The following is a 23,339-nucleotide window of genomic DNA, read 5'->3' on the forward strand; positions in this document are numbered from 1 at the left end:
AAAGGGCTAATTCAGAAAATATGGGTTAGCATGGCTTGACAGGGGTGAGAGAGGATAGCATGACTCAAATAAAATGAAGGCATACAAAGAATGGAATGCTCTAGGGAAAAAAAGCTACAACCGCATAAGTAATTTGGTTATGGGTGTAATTGTATTCTGGTAAAGACCTATTGGGTAAACAAGGTAGGAAATCCATTGTATTGAAGAATGTGATCAGATCTGTACAGACTTGAATATATCCGTATGATCTGTATAAAAGACCGTTGTAACAGGACAACTTTGAGCAGATCCTTCTGATCATTCCCAATGGCCAGTGTAAGCCAAAATAAAGTAATATTGTGTGGATTTGCCACAATGTAGATGTTCTTTAAAAATTTTCTTTAACAATATTTCCAAACTTGGCAGGGAGGGTCTTTATAAGCTCTGTTTGTGAACAGAATTCCCACTCACCTGAAGAAGGGGCTAAGAGCTCCGAAAGCTTGTGTGGCTTTTGCTACCAAATAAACCTGTTGGACTTTAACCTGGTGTTGTTAAACTTCTTACTAGGGAGGGTGAAGGCCAGGGAAGCATCCCAAAAACAAAATCACAATTCAGGAAGAAAAAAAGTGTTTAAAGTGGAGGATGCCATCTTGGCTAGAAATTATACAGCAGGCCCAACGTGGATGGCTAGTAAAATTGAGAACAGGACCAGTCTCACACATCATAGAGGTACATGGCTGCAGGCTGAGGAAACACATGGATCATCTAAGGAGGAAACCAGCAATGGACACAGGGGATCCACAAATGACCTTTGCAGATAGTTTAAGGATACGAGGTCTGGCTACTGGGATTTCAGTAGCCAGAATGTGGGACCAGAATGTGGAGACTGAGGAACCAGAAGAGCCACTGGATCCGGTAATTAATTAGCCTACCCGTTTGGTCTGTCCAGTCTGACCCTACTGTAGAAGAGCTTACCAGAAAACTGATCCACTCTATCACAGCTCAGAAGTCTCAGGACTGATTAAATCTTTGATGAATTTTCCACTGGTTCTTCCTGACAGCCTATTTGCGCAAGGGCCTATTGTATATCTTACTAACCCTGTTCTTTGTTTCTCCTTAGGAGTATTTCAGATTTTTGGGGAAACAAGTGTCATAGCATGGCCCTTTAAAGGGGGGTTTGCATTTCCCAACAGCTATGTTAGCAGCAAGGACCCTATGGATCATCGCAGCAGGAAGCTGAGCCAATCAGCAGGAGGGTACATACCACGGTCAAGGAGAGACACTCAGTTGGAGCCAGGGAGTCAAGTAGAGAAGTCGCATTGTAATTTCTGACCTTGTATGTATATATATATATATATATATATATATATATATATATTCATTTTTATTTGGCAATAAAGCCTATCGTTGATTCAAGCCCCATTGAGTCGCCCTTGATCTATTACAAAGAAGTAGTCTTATAAAGAAAAGGTTGAGCTTAAACTCATTGTAGTTTAGAGGAAGAAGAAGTGATCTTATTGAAACATCTAAAATTCTGACAGGGTAGATGCTGAAAAGAGGTTTCCCATTGTGGGGGAAGTCTAAAGATAGGAAGCACAGTTTAAAAATAAGGGCCTCTTATTTAAGATGTAGATAAGGAGCAATTTCTTCTCTCAGAGGATTGTTCGTGTTCAGAGTTCTCTTCTACTGAGAGCAGTATAGGCTAGGTCATTGAATGTCTTCAAGATTGCAGTAGAATGGCCTACTCCTGCTTCCAGTTTCTGGAATTTGCTTCCAGACACAATGAGCTGAATGGCATCCTTCTGTGCTGCAATACAAAAAAAAAGTTCTATGGAAAATAATGCTGCCGTTTGATCAAGCACACTTTGTAGGAGCTTCCTTTTTGTATGTGTTTAACTTCCTCATTGCATCAACTCAGATATGCTGTTGTTTATGCCTCTGCTTTAAAGAATTTGAAACATCCTGTTCAATGACAAGTGAAACAAATGGGTGTTGGAATAACCACATGACTGTGGGCCTCAATCTCTTAAAGTACATGGGTCAGTGCTCTCTTTGAGTCCCTCTTTCTGTTTGAAGTTACACTGGAAGAAGAGGGTGAACTATGTTTAATCATAGAAATCATAGAAACCCTACAGTGCAGAAGGAGGCCATTCGGCCCATCGAGTCTGCACCGACCACAATCCCACCCAGGCCCTACCCCCACATATTTACCCGCTAATCCCTCTAACCTACACATCTCAGGGGCAATTTTAACCTGGCCAATCAACCTAACCCGCACATCTTTGGACTGTGGGAGGAAACCTGTGGGAGGAAACCATTAATCTAGCATTAATGTCACTAATTAAATTGTTTATAAGAAATCTGATCTAGCATGGTCATCATTCTTGTTAAAACCCGCTGTCTGGGCTGATGAACAAGGCAGAGTGCACATGCCAAAAAACTATTCCACCAATGATGGTCACTACAAACAAAAAAGAATAATTAAACCAAATGTTAATTTCATAAAATTTATAAATCTACTAAACTCCCAAATCAGTTTTCTTGTAACCTATGAAAACAGGTCACACAGATGTGTCAGACCCTCCCTCTCTTCTTCACAGCAGCACAGAGGTTAGGACTGCTGCCTCACAGCGCCAGGCACCAGGGTTCAATTCCAGCCTTGGGTGACTGTGCAGTTTGCACCATTCTTCCCATGTCTGCAAGGGTTTCCTCTGGGGTGTTCCGGTTTCCTCCCACACTCCAAATATGTGCGATTAGGTTGATTAGAGTCGTAGGAGGTTTACAGCACAGAAACAGGCCCTTCGGCCCAACTTGTCCATGCCTTGGTTTTTAACCACTAAGCTAGTCCCAATTGCCCGCATTTGGCTCATATCCCTCTAAACCCATCTTACCCATATCACTGTCTAAATGCTTTTTAAAAGACAAAATTGTACCCACCTCTACTACTGCCTCTGCAGCTCATTCCAGACTCTCACCATCCTCAGAGAAAAATTGCCCCTCTGGATCGTTTTGCATCTCTCCCATCTCACCTTAAACCTATGCCCTCTAGTTTTAGGCTCCCCTACCTATTCACCAGAAACTTAACTGAACCATCCATATAAATACTTTGGCTACAAAGAGGGGCCAGAGGCTTGGAATTCTGCAGCAAGTAACTTTAAAGTTTACTATACAAAGTCAGAAAAGTAAAGCAATAAACAAGATCTATCATATACTCTAACATTTAGAATAAACCCAAGGTAAATCTGAATTAACACAATCTGTGGTCAAAAAAAAAAACAACACTACACATTAAGTGGCAGATGCAATCAAGACAGATACCACAAATTTCTCGGCAACTCACCCAGACATCAGTGCCTACTGTTAGTCATAAAATATCACCAAAACTCTTCCTCCCTCATGAGGAATTTCAATTCTTCACTTTCAAGGCTTCTTCCCAAGCTCTGTCCAGAGCCTGCTAAACACTCTCAAGTCTTCTGCGAGCTGCAAACTACATGAGGTCCAAACTGCAAACAAACCTCTCTCCCGACAAACACACAGATAACAACTCCACCCATCTTCGTGATCACACAGCTTCTCAGTTCACCAAACGCTTTTAAATTAATTTTGCTCCAACATCCAAAAGAATCCCTCTGGACTGAACTTCCTGGCAAGCAGTGTGCACATTACATCTCATGTTCTCCAGTTAAGTAAGCCATCCAGCTTCTATGGCTCTATTATTTCTATTCTGACACTATTAAACAAACATGAGTAACCATCAGAGCTGACATTTTCTTTTAGATGTTCTGACAATCTTTAAAATGCTGGGCTTTAGTTACCTGATCACAACAACAATTGTTCCAGAATTAAACATTACCATGAGCCATGAAACTAGATCTTCAGTACCTAAGTAATATGCAGACACACTGCTTCAGGACACTATTATAAGCCTGCTTTATGGAGAACCTATCTGTCTGGACTAGAACATAGAACATAGAAAGCCACAGCACAAACAGGCCCTTCGGCCCACAAGTTGCGCCGATCACATCCCCACCTCTAGGCCTATCTATAGCCCTCAATCCCATTAAATCCCATGTACTCATCCAGAAGTCCCTTAAAAGACCCCAACGAGTTTGCCTCCACCACCACCGACGTCAGCCGATTCCACTCACCCACCACCCTCTGAGTGAAAAACTTACCCCTGACATCTCCTCTGTACCTACCCCCCAGCACCTTAAACCTGTGTCCTCTCGTAGCAACCATTTCAGCCCTTGGAAATAGCCTCTGAGAGTCTACCCTATCCAGACCTCTCAACATCTTGTAAACCTCTATCAGGTCACCTCTCATCCTTCGTCTCTCCAGGGAGAAGAGACCAAGCTCCCTCAACCTATCCTCATAAGGCATGCCCCCCAATCCAGGCAACATCCTTGTAAATCTCCTCTGCACCCTTTCAATGGCTTCAACATCTTTCCTGTAATGAGGTGACCAGAACTGCGCGCAGTACTCCAAGTGGGGTCTAACCAGGGTCCTATAAAGCTGCAGCATTATCTCCCGACTCCTAAACTCAATCCCTCGATTAATGAAGGCTAGTACGCCGTACGCCTTCTTGACCGCATCCTCCACCTGCGAGGCCGATTTAAGAGTCCTATGGACCCGGACCCCAAGGTCCTTCTGATCCTCTACACTGCTAAGAATGGTACCCTTCATATTATACTGTTGCTTCATCCCATTGGATCTGCCAAAATGGATCACCACACACTTATCCGGGTTGAAGTCCATCTGCCACTTCTCCGCCCAGTCTTGCATTCTATCTATGTCTCGCTGCAACTTCTGACATCCCTCCAAACTATCCACAACACCACCTACCTTGGTGTCGTCAGCAAACTTACCAACCCATCCCTCCACTTCCTCATCCAGGTCATTTATGAAAATGACAAACAGCAAGGGTCCCAGAACAGATCCCTGGGGCACTCCACTGGTCACTGACCTCCATGCAGAGAAAGACCCCTCCACAGCCACTCTCTGCCTTCTGCAGGCAAGCCAGTTCTGGATCCTCAAGGCAACAGCCCCTTGGATCCCATGCCCTCTCACTTTCTCAAGAAGTCTTGCATGGGGGACCTTATCGAACGCCTTGCTGAAGTCCATATAGACCACATCCACCGCTCTTCCTTCGTCAATGTGTTTGGTCACATTTTCAAAGAACTCAACCAGGCTCGTAAGGCACGACCTGCCCTTGACAAAGCCGTGCTGACTACTTTTGATCATACTAAACTTCTCTAGATGATCATAAATCCTGTCTCTCAGGATCCTCTCCATCAACTTACCAACCACTGAGGTTAGACTCACCGGTCGGTAATTTCCCGGGCTGTCCCTGTTCCCTTTCTTGAATATAGGGACCACATCTGCAATCCTCCAATCCTCCGGAACCTCTCCCGTCTCCATCGACGATGCAAAGATCATCGCCAAAGGCTCCGCAATCTCCTCCCTCGCCTCCCACAGTAACCTGGGGTACATCCCATCCGGTCCCGGCGACTTACCAACCTTGATGCCATTCAATAGTTCCAACACATCCTCTTTCTTTATGTCCACATGCTCGATCCTTTCTGTCCACCGCAAACCAGCAGTACAACCACCCAGATCCCTTTCCACCGTGAATACCGAGGTAAAGTATTCATTAAGCAGCTCCGCCATTTCTAACGGTTCCGCACAAACTTTTCCCCCTTCACCTTTTAAGGGTCCTATGCCTTCACATCTCATCCTACTGACATATTCAGCTTTTTGCTCTACTTGCAATGTCTAAAATATTGGGGACTACAATCCATCTGACTTGGATCTCTTGATATTATGTTCTGTGCAAGGAAGCCGGGAGTCAGTGAGTAGCTGTTGAGAAGATAATAAAGATGCGAAGGGCTTGTGCATATAGCACTGAGTGGAGAAAAAGTAACATGGGATGAGGTTGGGGAGTGATAAATGGAAAGAGGAGAATTTATACATAAAGAGGAAGCAGTGGTGGATGCAGTGAATGTTCAAGTGGTAACATGTGTAAAGAGGAAAAAACAGACTGCTTAGAATAAGAACAATAGTTTCAGTTTCACCTTGTGATTGGTAAATGTGGGAGCAAATTGCTGAGTGATGGAAGGATGTCAGATAATGCTGCAAAAATGCTAGCAAGTGGTGAAGACCCTCGCTTGCTGTTGCTTCTGAGGTCATTGAATATCTTTTGCATTGAAGACAAGTTCCAGGAGTGGCGATATTGACAAAGATCCTATCAGTCACCTCTTTCCAAGCCGACTTTATCCTGGCCTTGGGATACCATTGCAGATTGTGGTAAAGAACTGCTCCCTGCTGTCCCTCACTTACGCAACAGGGACCTCAAAAAGCAGAGATTAGCTGTGTGACTCATCATTTACTTTGCCAAAAAATCATGCAAACTTGTTTAACTGGAAGTGCAAGCAGGGAAAGTAACTTCACTTTAAGAGGTGCATCTCCACTTCAGGTAGGCATCACATATCATGTCAACATTTGCATGGGTCATGTAGGTAGGTTGTCTGATTCTGCATGCAGTCCAAATTTAAATAAGGTCGAGACATTAAATACTCCAGACCTCCTGCCAAGGATCTGTGGAGATTCCTGTCCACCCTAATCCACCCCAGGTTAAAATTGTGGATCATTGAAATGAGTAAGCTATACAAAGCATGATTCAAAACTCCAATAAAGGATCAAACTGTAACAGTACATGAATTTTCAGTAATTAAACTCACGGAGAAGGTGATTCCCCTCTCACAGCATTCAATACAATCACATCAGGAAAGGTAGTGCAGTTCTGGAAAAATAGCTGATATGGAACCATTGTTTCATAGGTATTCATAGGCAAGCACTGCAGAGAACCATGGGAACAATGCTGATTAAAATTGGACTCAGTTATGAATGAACTCTTCAACCTTGAAAGGAAACATTTGAGAGGTAGTCTAAAGTACAAAAGGATGTGAAAAGAGTAATTCCAGAATATCACTTTAAATTAAATTTTGAGAGCAAGACAAGGGATCACAAGTTCAAACCAATAAAATTTAGATTTATAACACAAATCAAGAAGTTCGCTTTGCAGCAGGAATGACCAACATAAAATTGATTCTTTGATAGAGCTTGGAGTTAAAAACTCGATAATCATTTATAAAATGCTTGGATGTTTCAGTAAGGCAATGAGAAATGTGAGGTTGTATCATACAAACACTTAAGACTATACAGAAATTATCCTTAAAAGGAAAAAATGCAAACAGATTGAACGAAGAAATCAGATTTTTACCCAAATTTTTTCAGGAACAGTTTTAACAATGGCATAAATGGAAAGCAAGCGCAGTAGCTTTGTGCGCAATCTTTCCTCAGTGTAAATAAACCCTTTTTTTCTAGTGTGTGCTTGCACCAGTTAACATTTATTTATAATTCACTTGGTAGAATAAAGACTCAATTCAGTATACATAAAATTGATACCCCCAATTTCCATAACAGCTCTCTGTCATTTATTTACAAGCTAGTAAGTTTCGAAATCTATGCAAAGTAGTACTATAATATTGACAATAAAACAAGAGACAGGCAAAGCTCAAGAATGAACAGCTTCAAATAGTAACCAGTAAGGCCTACAAAAAACTGGTCGCATTATGTACTGGGGTTAGCCAAGCCCTTTCCCGGCTGGATGTGTACATTCATGACTGTTCAACCTTGCATTTGATGTAAATCTGCAGTAGCTATTAAATTTAAACTGATTTCTTGTAATGTTGGAAAGGTATGTCCCTCTGTATTTCCAGTCATTTATAAATTAATTAGTTTAAACGTCTGTGTGATGTAGAAGGCCCCACAAGTGTGCCGCAAAATAAGATTGAAAGTGATTAAAATGATTAAACATTAACCTAAATAAATTAAATCTAATTTTCATTTTCAGCTCCATGGTCAGCATTTCCAAGTCCCAATGAACCTCAGGCCTCCCATGCAGGCCTCAGCTGGTAATGGGCCACACCTGTGGCTTGGATTTACAAACAAACAATATAGCATAGGAACAGGCCCTTCGGCCCTCCATGCCTGCATCAATCATGATGCCTGCCTAAATTAAAACCGTATGCACTTACGGAATCCGTATCCTTCCATTCCCATCCTATTCATGAATTTGTCTAAATGCCCCTTAAATACGCAAATTGTACCTGTTCCCACCACCACTCCCCAGGCAGCGCATTCCAGACATTCACCACCCTCTGTGTAAAAAACTTGCCTCACACATCTCCTCTACACTTTTCCCATGCACCTTAAACCTATGTCCCCTAGTATTTGACTTTTCTACCCTAGGAAAGAGCATCTGACTATCCACTCTGTCCATGTCACTCAATCTTGTAAACCTCTATCAGGTCACCCCTCAATCTCCGTTGTTCCAGTGAGAACAAACCGAGTTTATCCAACCTCTCCTCATAGCCAATACCCGACAGACCAGGCAACATCTTGCTAAACCTCTTCTGTACCCTCTCCAAAGCATCCACATCCTTCTGGCAGTGTAGCAACCAGAACTGTACACAATATTCCAAATAAAGCCTAACTAAAGTTCTGTACAGCTGCAGCATGACCTGACAATTTTTATACTCAATGCCCCAACCAATTAAGGCAAGCATGCCGTATCCCTTCTTGACTACTTTATCCACCTGCACTGCCACTTTCAGTGATAGGTGGACATGTATGCCCAAATCTCTCTGCATGTCAATGCTTCTAAGGGTTCTACCATTTACTGTATAATTCCTACATGCATTGGACCTTCCAAAATGCATTACCTCAGTTGTCTAGGTTAAACTCCATCTGCCATTTCTCTGCCTAAGTCTCTAACAGGTCTATATCTTGCTGCATCATCTGACAATCCTCTTCACTATCTGCAACTCCACAAATTTTTGTGTCGTCTGCGAACTTAATCAGACCAGCTACATTTTCCTCCAAATCATTTATATATACTACAAACAACAAAGGTCCCAGAACTGATCCCTGTGGAACACCGCTAATCACAGCCTTCCATTCAGAAAAGCACACCTCTACTCCTACTCTGTCTCCTATGGCCAAGCCAGTTCTGTTTCCATCTTGCCAGCTCTCCTCTGATCCCGTGTGACTTCACCTTTCATACCAGTCTACCATGAGGTACCTTGTCAAAGGCTTTACTGAAGTCCATGTATACGACATCCACTACCTTTCACTCATCTATCATCTTCGTCACTTCCTCGAAAAACTCAAATTGGTGAGACACGACCTCCCCTTCACAAAACCATGCTGTCTATCACTAATAAGTCCATTTATTTCCAAATGCGAGTAAATCCCATCCCTAAGAATCTTTTCCAATAATTTCCCGACCACTGATGTAAGACTCACCGGCCTGTAATTTCCTGGATTATCCCTGCTGCCCTTCTTAAACAATGGAACAACACTGACTATTCTCCAGTACTCTGGAACCTCACCTGTAACAAATGAGGACTACATTTTTGTCAAGGCCCCAGCAATTTCCGTCCTTGCCTCCCTCAGTATTCTGGGATAGATCCCATCAGGCTCTGGGGACTTGTCTATCTTAATGCTTTTTAAGACGCCCAACACCACCTCCTTTTTGATATCGACATGACCCAGAATATCTACACACCCTACCCTAGGCTCCTCATCCATTAAGTCCTTCTCTTTGGTGAATACTGAGGCAAAATATTCATTTAGCGTCTCCCCCATTTCCTCTGGTTCCCTCCACTATCCTCGAGTGGACCAACCCTTTCCCTGGCTCTTGCTCTTTACATATAAAATGCCTTAGGATTTTCCTTAATCCTGTTTGCCAAGGACTTTCCATGACTCCTTTTAGCCCTCCTAACTCCTCCTTTAAGTTCCTTCCTACTTTCTTTATATTCTTCAAGGGTTTCATTTGTCCTAAGCCTTTTAGATCTTACAAATGCTTCCTTTTTCTTTTTGACAAGGCTCATAATATCCCTCCTTATCCAGGTTTCCCGATACTTTCCACACTTGTCCTTCATCCTCACAGGTACATGCCGGTCCTGAATTCCAATCAACTGACATTTGAAAGACTCCCACATGTCGGATGTTGATTTACCCTCAAACAGCCTCCCCCAGTCTATGCTCTCCAGATCCTGCCTGATGTTGTTGTAGTTAGCTTTCCCCCAATTTAACACCTTTGCCCAAGGACCACTCTTGTCCTTATCCACAAGCACCTCAAAACTTATGGAATTATGATCAGTGTTCCCAAAATGCTCTCCTACTGAAACTTTGATCACCTGGCTGGGCTCATTCCCCAACACCAGGTCTAATATGGTTCCTTCCCGAGTTGGACCATTTACATACTGTTTCAAGAAACCCTCCTGGGGATGTTCCTTACAAATTCTGTCTCATCCAAGCCCCAAGTAGTAAATTAGTCCCTGTCAATATAGGAAAAGTTGAAATCGCCCAACACAACAACCCTGTTGTTTTTATAGCTTTCCAAAATCTGTCTACATATCTGCTCCTCTATCTCCCGCTGGCTGTTGGAAGGCCTGTAATAAATTCCCAACATTGTGACTTAACCCTTCCTATTCCTAAGCTTTACCCATATTGACTCGCTGCCTGAACCCTCCGAGGTGTCCTCGCTCAATACAGTGTGATATACTCAACCAATAATGCAACTCCCCCACCCATTTTACATCCCTCTCTATCCTGCCTGAAGAATCTAAATCCTGTTCCTCTTTCAACCAAGTCTCTGTAATAGCAACAACGTATTTGTTTCAGTACTAATCCAAACTTTAAATTCATCTGTCTTACCTGTTATACTCCTTATATTGAAACAAATGCACTTCAGACCACCAGTCCTGCTGTGTTCAACAACTACTCCCTGCCTGCTCTTCATTATCTTATTGGCCTTAGTCTGTAGCTCTCCCTCAGTTATTTCTCCTGCTGACCTACATATCTGATTCCAACCCCCCGTCATACTAGTTTAAGCCCTCCTAAGTGACTATAGCAAATCTACCCGCCAATGTATTTCTTACATTGTGTCAGGCACATATGCATTGTGTACCAACATAAACCAATCCAAATCGCACATATGCAGCCATTTCCTGGCATACATAGGAGATCCCAAGTTCTTTGGGAATTGGAGAACCCGACCACAGAATTGAAAACAAAGGCCCTTTTTGCCTGTGCAAAAACACAAGAGCACAAAAGCTTGGCAGAAGCGAGGGAGACAGGAAGGGATTGAAAAATAAAAACAGGGAAAAGTTTTTTTTAAAGTTCCCACTAAGACAACCAAGGTAAGAAACAGGAAACAGTAACAGGCTCCAATGTTGTATTTGACATGCAAATTGTGATAGGCTTTCATTGTAAACATCAAAACTAATGAAAATTTATTAAATGGTGAGCTGACATGTTTTTAGGAGATTTTAGAGATAAAAGGCTTTTGCGAGAGGGCAGTTCAGTTGGAGAAAATAGGAAATATGCATCAAAATTTTACAGTATGGGTGTGCCATGACATAAAAAGGTTGGGCACCACTGATGTACCTATAGAAAATTAGCAAACCTGAAAATGAGCGATCTGATCAGAAATTAGTGACAATTGAAACCCCACACACCAAATTCATCATATTTTACAAGATATTTGAAACAATTGTATACTGGGTAAGTAATGGACACATTTTAAAATAGAGATTCCTGTCACGTCCCCCTAACAAAAAAAAAGTGTAATAAGTTTGGGGGTCTTTTCTTTGATGTTCCTTTGATATAATGATGCTGGTGACACCTATTAGCAGTCTGAGCACCTCGAGTTTCCATGTGTGACTATACTGTTCTATATCTAAACATACAGTAACCTAACCACAGCATCCTTTGTCACCTGCGCTGAATCTGTATCTTTCACTTGAGCTACTATGTGTTTCTCTAAACCTTTTGAAGTTGGCACAAGAAAACATTTGATAATTGATGTACCATCAATCGAGCAAAGTCTAGTTTGTATGCAAGAACAAATAGGCTTTTATTAGCAAAAGACTTGGAGCACACCCATACCGACTGAGGCGGGGGGGTGGGGAGCAGTCGCCTTTATACCTGAACTGGGGGAGGGGGGGGGGGGGGGGGGGGGAGAAGGGGAGGGAGACTCCACTGGGGGGGGTGGGGGGGGAGAGGAGTCTCGGGTAGGGCCGGCAGGGATGTGTCCAGGCATGTCACATATACAGGTAATAAGCTAACAGTGGTTTACCACAATGATAAAATAATTAAGTTTTTTTCTTAAATTTCACTGCAAGAAAACATACAGAGCAACCACTATGATCAGACTCACTTAAGTTAATCAGTACTGTTGGGAAAACCACAACATTGCATATTTGGACACTTTTTTACTAAATGGTCATAAGTTCACCTTTGGACTGGGAGCAACAGTGTTTTTTTCAAAGAAATCACATGACTAGCATGACACTTGAATGGGAAAAGCTGTCTTTTGTTTTGAACTGCAATTATTAATCGATGGAGGGAAAATGAAGAAAGACTGGTGACTTACTGGAAATCACATTGATATAGACAAGCTGAGTTTTGAACTCCATTTTTTGAGTTCATTTGGGACTGAAACGAGAAAGTGAAAAGCTGTCCAGCTGGTCTTTCTGCCTCGCCTGAAATTCCAGATATGGTTATCAACCTGCAGCCAGAGAATCCTCATCTGGGTGAAACACGTCTGCATTTATAAACCGGAGATGAGAATTGATCCATCTCTATTTTCTCCTCCTAGCCAAAGCTCTGACATCAACTGAGACCAGAGACCTGATTTCACACAAGAAAGCTCCAGATCATCAGCGTCAAATCTCTGCAAGCTTGAGCTTTTTCTTATCAAGTTTTTTTTCTGACCACCCACCTCTGCAAAGATAACTTGTGTGCCCTTGTGTGTCCATATGCACATTGAGGAATTTATAGGAAGTGTTAGGAGGTGGTATTTCCAGATTACAATTGTGAATTAATCTGTTCGTGCAACTTATTAAAAAGTTTTATTTTATAATAAATCAATAATTCTGAGTTTATTGAAAGAAGCCTGGTTGAAGTCTCTTTTATTCTGGGTCTAACAGTAGTGAAGGCATGAAACTGGCTATTTTGATGGGTGAACTAAACTTTCAAATGAACGGTGTGACCTGCGGAGTAGTGGGGCTAGGTAAAATCTGTACTTCTCCAATCTCGGTTATAATAGTGCAACTTGCCTATTTGTAATAATAGAAAATAATGAACATATTATGCTTTGACAAATCAAATGGAAATCTTAATCTACTTAAACGAAATAACTCCAAACTATTCCACACTTAATGCTCAAACCTGGAAAGAGTTAATCCTTCAGTTTCATGTTTGAAAATCTTGACTGACAATATCTCTGTTTGTTTTTAAATCTTCCTGTGTTGGCAAGAGGAGGACAGCATATGCCAACCAACTCTCAACAACTTCATGTACTGTTGTATACTAGCTATGTTATTGGACTTGCATCCAGAGAACAGGAGTAGTGACCTGGAAACATGAGCTCCAATCCCACCACGGCAGTTATGAGATCTAAATTCAGTTAATTAAATAAATCTCAAATTAAAAAGCTACTATTAATAATATTAACCATGAATCTCCCAATTCAACATATCAATCTGTTTTACTAGTGTCGTTTAGGAAAGAAAATCATCGTCGAGTATATTCAAGGTTACAATAGACAGATTTTTGGGTCTCCCAGGGAATTGAGGGATAGGGAGGGTGGGTGGAAAGGTGGAGTTGAGGTAAAACAAAAATCAGCTGCAATTCTACTGGATGATGGAACTGGTTCGAGGAGCCATGTGGTCTACTCCTGTTCAGATTGTTTATGAAATTTGCCGTGCTTACCTGTTCTGGCCTTTATATGACCCCAACCCCACAATAACATGATTGCCTTGCCAGGAACACCCACACCTCATGAATGAGCAAAAGGCATCCAAAACCACAGTCTTTCCAACACAAAAAGTGTGAAACAAGCTGACAAATTATTTGTTAGTTGCAGTACAAGGAACAAAGCAGGTTTTAACTAGCTAAGTTTTAACTGGTCGCCACACTACCAGAAGGATGTGGAGGTTTTGGAGAGGGTACAGAAAAGATTTACCAGGATGTTGCCTGGTATGGAGGACATTAGCTATGAGGAGAGGTTGGAGAAACTTGGTTTGTTCTCACTGGAACGACAGAGGTTGAGGGGCGACCTGATAGAAGTCTACAAGATTATGAGGGAAATGGACAGGGTGCGTAGTCAGAAGCTTTTTCCCAGGGTGGAAGAATCAATTGCTCAGGGAAATAGGTTTAAGGTGCGAGGGGCAAGGTTTAAAGGAGATGTACGAGGCAAGTTAAATCTGTCTAACCACAGTGCTACCGTGGCTGGCACGGTAGCACAGTGGTTAGCGCTGATGCTTCACAGCTCCAGGGGCCTGGGTTCGGTTCCCGGCTTGGGTCGCTGTCTGTGTGGAGTTTGCGCGTTCTCCTCGTGTCTGCGTGGGTTTCCTCCGGGTGCTCCGGTTTCCTCCCGCGGTCCTGGGTTGTGCGGGTTAGGTTGATTGGCCATGCTAAAATTGCCCCTTAGTGTCCTGAGATGCGTAGGTAAGAGGGATTAGCAGGTAAATATGTAGGGATATGGGGGTAAGGCCTGGGTGGGATTGTGGGCCAAATGGCCTCTTTCTGCACTGTAGGGTTTCTATGATAAATTTTTTACAGAGGGTGGTGGGTGCCTGGAACTCACTGCCAGGGGAGATAGTGGAAGCAGATACGATAGTGAGTTTTAAGGGGCGTCTGGACAAATACATGAATAGGATGGGAATAGAGGGAAATGGTCCCTGGGAGGGTAGAGGGTTTTAGTTCAGTGGGGCAGCATGGTCGGTGCAGGCTTGGAGGGCCGAATGGCCTGTTCCTGTGCTGTAATGTTCTTTGTTCTTTCTTTGTTCTTAGCTTGCATTTCAGTATTTGTTTTTATTGATGTAAATACACTTGCTTTAAAGTATAACCCTTGAATGAAATTATTTGATTCCAGGCCTATAAAAAATATCCTGAAATGTGACAAGGAGTCAAACAACCCTTGGAAATTTCACTTGTCTAATACATGCGAACTCCCAAAGAAAACATTCAACTAAGGCAGTGCCAAAGAATTCCACCTTGCACAATCTGTTGGGATTTGTAGAAAGACAGAAAAGAAAAGGCTACTTTTCTTGCCAAACTCTGCTAGGGTTTTTTTGTTCAATCAACTTGGATGTAGAATTCATTTATCCATGGGGAGCAAGTTTGTTGGTAATTGTAGTTCGGTGTTTTAAATACTTTGAAGTTTTAAAGGTACATGTAATACCTTTAATTAGTCCATACATATAAATATATCTTCTATACATTTTTAGAAGTTAAACAAAGAAACTTAAAAGCACAGTTACAGAGTGCCCTTTGATACAAACATATGTTAATACATTCCTTTAAAGCACAAGGCTATAAAGGACACTGAATTGCCTTACCAAATACCTCATCAGAAACAACTGATACAAAAGTGAGTTTTAATGAGGCTGCCTTCACAGTTTCTAATCAGAGTCAGAAATACATTGTCACAGCTAACAAAAATGTTATGGTAGGGGACTTAGTAGGAACTGACAAGAATTAATGATAACATGACACCACCCCTTGAAATTGTAGGTTGTGATAAAAAGCTCAGTCATTGAATTGATAAGCAATATATACATGTGTTTCATTATGTTGGCATTAAACAAACTTATCAGGGCTATAAATTGGGGAATATGCTGAACACAAGTTGAGTTGACCACATTCCTTAGAGATTCAGTTAACTTCACTGACAAGACCATAAAATACTAATGGCTTTTGTAGACCCCCTTTATCAATTAAAGGATGCCCATGTGAGACTGTTTCAGTGAAGGTGTTTTGTGAGGCTGCTATCAAAAAAGAGACATGATGTCTGACAAAGAGACTAGAGTAAGAAGTTTAACAACACCAGGTTAAAGTCCAACAGGTTTATTTGGTAGCAAAAGCCACACAAGCTTTCGAAGCTCCAAGCCCCTTCTTCAGGTGAGACTAGAGAACAGGCTTAGGGATGATATATTGGGGCATCCCACGAGACATCATGATTTCATAGATCAGGGGTGGTTCAGTATTTTCATTCTATTGGATCAATACGTAAAGTATGTCATTTGTAGCACTTTTGATTGGATTGTGTCCAACTGACTGTGAGCTGCAGAATTGTATAAACCTGGATGATTTTCTTTGTCTGGTGGAGTGGTGTCTCTGACCCATTGTGTCAAGATCTCCCATTGCTAGCAAGTAAATAAAGACAATCTGTTGGTTAAGTATCTCGTGTTAATGTGTGTTTGTGTTAAAGTCAAACTTGGAAGTCGAGATTTTGACAGATTCTACAAATTTACATAAATTTCACTAATTTTCAATCATCAACCTCACCTCAGGACGGCCGTCATAGTACGTTAATCTTGACTTTGTCAAAACAAATAGTCTTTCTTTGTAGTTGAGTGGAGATGTTCGTTTCTTCTGTTGCGATCTTTTAATTAAGGTCTCTTCAAGAATGGGATCTGCATTCATCTCTTCCTAAGATCCTCGTCACTTCGTACCCGTGAGCAGAAAGCCCACCACACTACAGGCTGAAATATTCTAAAAATAAACAGTTCATTTATAGGTTTTCATGTTTAAAAGAATCAAACTTATAACTTTTTATTTGGTTTATCAATGATTGATTTAAAAAATGATTCACTGAAATAGATTGTTTATCTTTTAATAATTTATTTTCCAGTGAAATGCACTCAAAATTTCTTATTTGAAAATAAGCTTCTAAAATCTGCATAACTAAAAGTCAATCCCTTGTTTTTTTGATAAAATTGTGATTTCAAAATCTATTTTGTAACAGTTCATTGTCCTCCAAAAACTTCAAATTTAAATTGCATCTACACATTTCAAACCAATGAACACTAATAAATGCTCTGAAAAAAAATCATAAATTAGGCAGTATCTGTGGAGAGAGACAGAGTTAATGCTTCTGGTTGACGATCTAACTAAACTATTCCTATTTTTATTTCAGGTTTCCAGCATCCACAATATTTCACTTTTGCATTAATATACATTTACTTTTGCAATGTATTGTTGCCCTAATGTTGAACAGCAATACAGGAATTTGGCTGGGGGAAATAAGCCAACATGGTCCCCCCCACCCACCCACTCCCCACTGTTGCCTCAGCTCATCTGCTGCTGAAACTCTCATCCATACTCTGTCGCCTCCAGACTGAGAATTTCCCATGCTCTCCAGTTGGACTCATATCTGCCGTCCTCGTAAACTTCAGCTCAATCAAAGTTCTGCTGCCGATATCCTGACTAGACCCATTCACCAATCACCTCTGTGCTTGCTGACCCTTTTCCATCAATGTTCCAAAATTCCTAGTCTTTTCAAACTAAATGTCTGGTACTTCAAATTTTGCATGGCCTCGTCCCTTCCTATTTCCGTAACCACCTCCAGCTCAACAACCCTCCAAGAGCTCCGTGGTCCTCCAATTATGTCCCTTCTACATTCCCAATTCCCTTTACTCTTCTATTGATAGCAGTGTCTTCAGTTGCCTAGCCCCTAAGCTTCTTCACCTCAAACAGTCCTTAACATCTACCTCTTTGACCAATCTTTTAGCCAACTCTGCTAACATGTTATGCAGCTTGATGTCAAATTTTGTTTGATAAAGTCCTTGTAAAATACCTTGAAAGATTTTACCACACTGGCTCCTGGTGCACCAATACCTCAACCTCAAATTTCTCATCATGTTCAAATCCCTCCATGGCCTCACCACTCCCTATCAATGCAACCATCTCCAGTGTTACAACCCTGTAAGAAATTCTGACCTATTCTGGATTCCCCCGCCACTCCATGGCTTGATGCTTGTGCTTTCAGCCTTTGGTCACCTCTTCTGTTAAAACTATATCTTCAAGAAATGTGTTTTCTTTTAAAATTTAGAAACAAAGTTCACCCTGGACTGTCACCAAGCATGTCTTTTCTAAGAAATTGTATGACTTTAGCTAACTGACCAGACGGCCCTCGAGAGGGGAGAGTTGTTTGCTTATTTGAACTGCAATTACTTTAATTGATGAAACAGCTTGTGTTAAAGGCAAATGACCTTGTGATTTACTGGAAATTTACTGAACTGCCCAGCTCACACATTCTTTGCCTTGCCTGAAATATGGTGTAGCTATCAATGACCAGCTACGAATCCTCATCTCAATGAAACTCATCTGGATTTGAAAACCCAGGAGGCTGAAGACAAGGAGGATCAATCCTGCTCTATTCTCTCCCGCACCAAAACTCTGTTGGTGAGAACTTCCAGGCATCTACTGGGACCAGTGCCTTCACACAAGGGAACCGCGCAGATCAACAGCACTTTATCTTTCCTTTATATAAAATCATTTCTTCAACCACCCACCTCTGCAGAGACACAATTTGTCATGCACGTCGGTGTATGTGTGCTAGAGTGTTTTAAAAAGGATTGACAGTTACACTTCCAGATTACAAATTGTGTTAACCAGGTCTTGCAACTTGTTTTAAAAAGTTTATTTTTTATAATAAATCAATTATTGTGTTTAGTGAAAGAAGCCTGGTTAAAGTCTCTATTTTTCTAGGAGTAACTGTAACCAAGGTAAATAATTGGCCACTTTGAGGAGAGAATTAAACATTTACACTAATGTTGCAACCTGTGGAGTAGCGGGGCGAGTTAACCTGTGCACTCCTCCCATCGTGGTCATGGCAGTTCTGATATCATTTTATGTGGCTCAGTATCAGATTTTGTTTGATAATGCTCCCAAAAACAATCATAGGAGATCTCACTATAGTAAAAAAAAAATGCTATACAAATACATGATGCTGTTTATGTAGTTTTAGTTTGCACTCATTGGACCATCTTGTCATAAGGTTACAATTTACTTTGTTAAACATAGGAATTAGGAGCAGAAGTAGGCAACTTCAGCCCTTCGAGCCTTCTCCGCCATTCAATCAGATCATGGCTGATCTCTCCCTGGTCTCAAATCCACCTGTTCCTCATATTCCCTTATCCTTTTTTTTATTGGAAATATATCCATCTCCTTCTGGAAATGATTCAGAGTCCACCGCACTACGAGCCAGCGAGTTCCACAAATTCACCATCCTTGGCAAGATGTAGTTCCTCCTCATCTCAATTTTAAATCTACTGCCTCTCAACCTAGACCTGGGACCTCTTGTTCGAGATTGCCCCATAAGAGGAAACATTTGGTCTACATTTACTTTATCTATCCCTTTTTAAATTTTATATACCTCGATCAGATCCCCCCCTCATCCTTCTGAACTCACATCCTTCCTCAAATAAGATGACACAAAATGGGACACAATACTCCAGATGTAGTCTCACCAACACCCTATTACAACTGCAACAACACTTCTCTACTTTGATACTCCAGTCCCTTTGCAATAAATGCCAACATCTCATTTGCCTTTTTTATTACATGCTGCACCTACATACCTACTTTCTGCAATTCATGATCATAGTCACCCAGATCCCTCTGCCTGGAAGCATTTTGAATCAACTTTCCATTTAGGTAATGTGGTGAACCATAGTTGGTCACCACTATGAGTGCTGAGCCATGGATGGTCAGCACTATGGGTATTTGTAGATATGTTACTATTGTCACTGTTGGGGTTAGGGTTGGGCTGTTCTACCTGTTGATATTGTTCTGTGGTACACTCCAGTTGGCTCCGCCTACCTGGGGAAGTATAAAGGTCACTGCACTGCCTGGTGACCCTTTAGTCTGGGATTGTATTGTATATAGTGTGCTCCATTCTTGTTAGTAATAAAAGCCTTTATTTCCCGGGTACAATCTCGTCTCCCGAGTGATTTAATCGCGCATCAATTTTATTACTAACAAAATTTTGGTAAAAAAAAAACCATGGAGCAAATGTTGAAACCCGACCGGCTTACTTTAGATCCACGTGCGGCAGGAGCGTCGAACACTTTCGACCATTGGTTAAAGTGTTTTCAAGACTACATCGATGCCTCAACAGCTATTCAAAACGACGCTGATAGACTGCGGGTCCTCCACGCGAGGGTAAGCTACACCGTATACTCATCAATCCGCGATGGCCAAGACTACAAAGGGGCCATCGAACTACTTAAGAAACGGTACAACAAACCGCCAAACGAGATCCATGCTCGACACCTTCTAGCCACTCGACGGCGGCAGCCCGGTGAAACGACAGGACAGTACCTGTGTGAACTTCAGCAGTTAGCCAGAGCCTGCAACTGCAAGCCAGTGTCGGCGGCCCAGTATACGAACGACTTGATCCGAGATGAGTTCGTGGCGGGAATCGGCTCGTCGTATATTCGCCTTCGGCTGCTAGAGCAAGGTAATCTAGACCTCGCTAAGACAGTAGAATTGGCTGATACTATGGAAACGGCCTCCAGAAGTCTAGAAACATACCCCACCGACCACGTGGGAACATCGTGGCAAGTACAGCCACCGACTCAACTTTACTCAGCGGCTCCGAAAAACTGCGCGATTGTGTTTCCAACCTCGGACCTGATGACGGCGGCAGCTCCAGGAGGCCCGCGGTGTTACTTCTGTGGATTGGCGAAACACCCTCGGCAGCGATGTCCAGCTAGAACGGTATTGTGCTCCACGTGTGGAAAGAAAGGGCATTATGCCAAAGTCTGCAGGACCAAACCACCTTCCAAGCATAGCAGCGCGGCGTGTGATCCTCCAGAGCCTGTCTCCTTGTCTCCAGCTTCTTCGAGGTCTTCCACCACGTGCGATTCCAGAGCGCCGCCATTCCTGACAACGGAGACGCAAGACACATGCAACCTGCAGGGGCCGCCACTTGTAGCGCCACCGACCACGTGCGATCCATGGGCGCAGCCATTTTGGTCGGCACCGACCGCAGACGACCAGCAGGGGTCATCATCATCAACCATCTCAGCTGCCTGCAGTTGCACCCAAGACCCAACGGTGGCGTCAATCATCCTGGACCAGGCCAAGCCTCACAGACTCGACAAGTCCATGATGGGCATAGAGGTAAATGGACGCCAAATTCATTGTTTGTTTGACAGCGGGAGCACGGAGAGCTTCATTCACCCTGACACCGTGAAACGGTGCGGTCTCCGAGTACAGACTGTCAGACAGACAATTTCGATGGCGTCGAGGTCCCGGTCTGTTACCGTGCTAGGGAGATGCGTGGTCAACCGAACGGTGCGGGGCACAGTTTACGAGAACTTCAGGCTCCTCGTGTTACCGCACCTTTGCACTTCGATACTCCTGGGACTAGACTTTGTGGTCCACCTGAGGAGTGTAACCCTGCAGTACGATGGGCCACTCCCTCCACTTTCAGTGGGAGCACAGCAGCCTCCAAATTGCCCAGCGCACTCCACGTGTAGCCTCTCGACACTCAGAATCACCCCACCATCTTTATTCGAGAATCTCGTGCCAGGCTGCAAGCCCATCGCAACCAAGAGCAGGCGTTACAGCGCTGAGGATCGGATCTTTATTCGATCTGAAGTTCAGCGGCTCCTCAGTGAAGGGATCATTCAACCTAGCACTAGTCCATGGAGAGCGCAAGTCGTGGTGGTTAAAACTGGAAACAAACCCCGGATGGTCATAGACTATAGTCAGACCATTAACAGATACACGCAGCTGGATGCGTATCCTCTCCCGCGCATATCTGACATGGTCAACCAGATTGCGCAGTACCGGGTGTTCTCCACCATTGACTTGAAGTCAGCTTACCACCAGCTCCCCATTCGCCCAGAGGACCGAAAATACACGGCCTTTGAGGCGGATGGTCGTCTTTACCACTTTTTAAGGGTTCCCTTTGACGTCACGAATGGGGTCTCGGTCTTCCAGCGTGCAATGGACCGAATGGTGGACCAGAACGGGCTGCGGGCTACCTTCCCACACCTGGATAATGTCACTATCTGACCAGCAGGACCACGATGCCAACCTCCTTAGATTTTTACGCACTGCGTCTCGCCTGAATCTGACCTACAACAGGGAGAAGTGCGTATTTAGCAAGCGCCGCCGAGCAATTCTCAGATACGTGGTGGAAAACGGGGTCCTTGGCCCTGATCCAGACCATATGCGTCCCCTCCTTGAACTTCCCCTGCCCACTAGTATCAAAGCACTGAGAAGATGCTTAGGTTTCTTTTCATACTATGCACAGTGGGTTCCCAATTATGCGGACAAAGCCCGTCCGCTCATCAAGTCTACCTCCTTTCCCCTAGCAACAGAGGCTTGCTTTGCCTTTGAAAGGATAAAAGCCGACATCACGAAAGCCACGATGCACGCTGTTGATGAGTCCATCCCCTTTCAGGTGGAGAATGATGCATCTGATTTCGCCCTGGCCGCCACACTTAACCAGGCGGGCAGGCCCGTCGCCTTTTTCTCTCGCACCCTCCCAGGCCCTGAAATTCGGCACTCTGCGGTGGAAAAAGAGGCCCAGGCCATTGTGGAGGCGGTCCGTGGTGTTCATGTTCAACAATACGTTACGGGGCAAGATCAAAAATGATAAAATCTTGAGGTGGAGAATCGAACTCTCCACCTACAACTATGATATCATGTACCGTCCAGGGAAGCTCAATGGGCCCTCAGACACCCTGTCGCATGGAACATGTGTCAGTGTGCAGGAGGATCGATTACAGGCCCTCCACAATGATCTCTGCCATCCGGGGATCACTCGGCTCTTCCATTTCGTAAAGGCCCGGAATCTACCCTACTCAGTGGATGATGTCAGGTCCATAACCCGAAGCTGCCAGGTATGTGCTGAATGCAAACCGCACTTCTACCGACCTGACAGGGCACACCTCATTAAGGCCACTCGCCCTTTTGAAAGACTGAGTGTGGACTTCAAGGGCCCCCTCCCTTCGACAGATCGGAACGTGTACTTCCTCAATGTGATTGACGAGTACTCACGATTCCCTTTTGCCATTCCCTGTTCAGATATGACCGCTGCCACAGTTATCAAAGCATTACGGGATCTTTTCACCCTGTTCGGTTACCCCAGCTATATCCACAGTGATAGGGGCTCGTCATTTATGAGTGACGACTTGAGGCAATACCTGCTCTCAAAAGGGATTGCCTCAAGTAGAACTACGAGTTACAACCCTAGGGGTAACGGACAGGTTGAACGAGAAAATGCTACAGTCTGGAAGGCTGTCTTACTGGCGTTGAAGTCTAAAGGTCTTCCAGTCTCCCGTTGGCAAGAGGTACTCTCTGATGCGCTCCATTCCATCCGCTCACTCCTGTGTACGGCAACCAATGCTACTCCACATGAGAGGATGTTTTCCTTTCCTAGGAAGTCTTCCTCTGGGACCTCATTACCGTCTTGGTTGATGTAC

At 43.2% G+C, this 23,339-nt stretch overlaps 1 protein-coding gene across 2 annotated transcripts in view; it reads right to left on the bottom strand.

Annotated features, from left to right (window-relative positions):
• LOC144496092 (tyrosine-protein kinase Tec-like) overlaps positions 1–23,339 on the bottom strand; it is a 172,820-nt gene that overhangs the window by 132,566 nt on the left and 16,915 nt on the right. For both annotated transcript variants that reach the window (XM_078217060.1, XM_078217069.1), the window contains exon 2: positions 16,402–16,608. In XM_078217060.1, coding sequence (XP_078073186.1) covers positions 16,402–16,539 — 138 coding nt within the window. In that variant the 5' untranslated portion in view covers positions 16,540–16,608. The remainder of the gene's footprint in view (positions 1–16,401; positions 16,609–23,339) is intronic.

This window comes from Mustelus asterias, chromosome 1 (genome assembly GCF_964213995.1).
Source record: "Mustelus asterias chromosome 1, sMusAst1.hap1.1, whole genome shotgun sequence".
NCBI lineage: Eukaryota > Metazoa > Chordata > Chondrichthyes > Carcharhiniformes > Triakidae > Mustelus > Mustelus asterias.